The sequence below is a fragment of the Phaethon lepturus genome, unplaced genomic scaffold (genome assembly GCF_000687285.1).
Source record: "Phaethon lepturus isolate BGI_N335 unplaced genomic scaffold, ASM68728v1 scaffold21550, whole genome shotgun sequence".
NCBI lineage: Eukaryota > Metazoa > Chordata > Aves > Phaethontiformes > Phaethontidae > Phaethon > Phaethon lepturus.
Genome location: NW_010512856.1, coordinates 1 through 1,144, shown reverse-complemented (window position 1 = coordinate 1,144; position 1,144 = coordinate 1). Strand labels below are relative to the sequence as shown.

At 53.1% G+C, this 1,144-nt stretch overlaps 1 protein-coding gene across 1 annotated transcript in view; it reads right to left on the bottom strand.

Moving 5' to 3' along the window:
- LGALS3 (lectin, galactoside-binding, soluble, 3) overlaps window positions 1-410 on the bottom strand; it is a 2,208-nt gene extending 1,798 nt beyond the window's left edge. The window contains exons 1-2 of the mRNA XM_010288579.1: window positions 393-410; window positions 8-58 (exon numbers count right to left, since the gene is read on the bottom strand). Coding sequence (XP_010286881.1) covers window positions 8-58; window positions 393-410 — 69 coding nt within the window. The remainder of the gene's footprint in view (window positions 1-7; window positions 59-392) is intronic.
- Window positions 411-1,144: the final 734 nt, after the last annotated feature.

Genomic DNA, 1,144 nt, shown 5'->3' with positions numbered 1-1,144 from the left:
CTTGGGGTGGGGGGGCACAGGGGGTGGGATTGTTGCTGCTGGGCAAGGCGTCGGATAACTGGGGACAGAGGGGAGAGGAAGAGGGTCAGGTGGGTGACATTAATCCTGGGGTCAGGTTGAGCCCTCCAAGACCCAACTTTTCTAGCCTACGGCCTGCGCCAAGGGCAAGAGCTCAACCCAGCAGCGGTGAGGGGACTGCTTGGGCTGAGGTTTCCAGAAAACCAGTAAATGCTGGTTTACTGGATTTTTTTTTTTTAAACTCCAAAACTGGAGCGGATCTGAGGAGTTATGCAATTTAGCAATGACACGTCCCCATCCCTGCCAAAGGTCCCCACTTCAAGGCAATTAAACAACCACAGCCCCCAGATTTTTTTAAAGAAACCCATACTTACAGAGAAACCGTCTGACATTTTTCCTAAAACAAAAAGACGAAAGATGCTTAAGTCATTTTTAACACGCATCATCCAAAAAATACAGCTTTGTGCCAAGAGTTAACAGTCTACAGCAACAATGGGCTGGAAATTGGTTGAGTCCTCGTCGCATACCTGCCAGGCAGCTCCGGTGCCGCAGAACAAACCCTTGCCTGATACTTGCGGGAGGAATCGAGGGTCACACCATGAGCAGCCTGAACCACTCCAGGGGTGAATCCAGCCCAAACCCCCTCCAGATGAAATCAGCTGCCACGGGGTTGATGTTGACGCCATCGTTGACCTTAAACGATGGCCATCGCTGCTGGTGTCAAGCGGAGAGGGGAGACCGGACTGCGGGGACCTGGAGCTGCTCTGCCCCGAGAGCTCTCTGCTCCATCCAGCCTCTCGACGAGTTTTCACCAGGTGTTTGTTCTTTGTTCACCGGGAAGCACCGCACGCGGTATCATGAACCGCATAAGCACCCTCATCCTCCAAGACCCATGGATCAGTGCGGACCTCTGCACTTGATCCACCCAAAACAATGCCTGTGCCGGGTCTACTGTGCTCACAAGTCAGGAAGATTTATTCCAGCCTCAAAACACATTTTATAAAGCAAAAAAACCTCCAAAAGGGCAGTGCTGCGAGCTGCTCTTTTTGTCTCTGCCACTTCCCCGCCCTGGCTGGGGGGTGCTCACTGTTTGCGTGGGACACGCACCCACGGGTGGAGGTCCCCT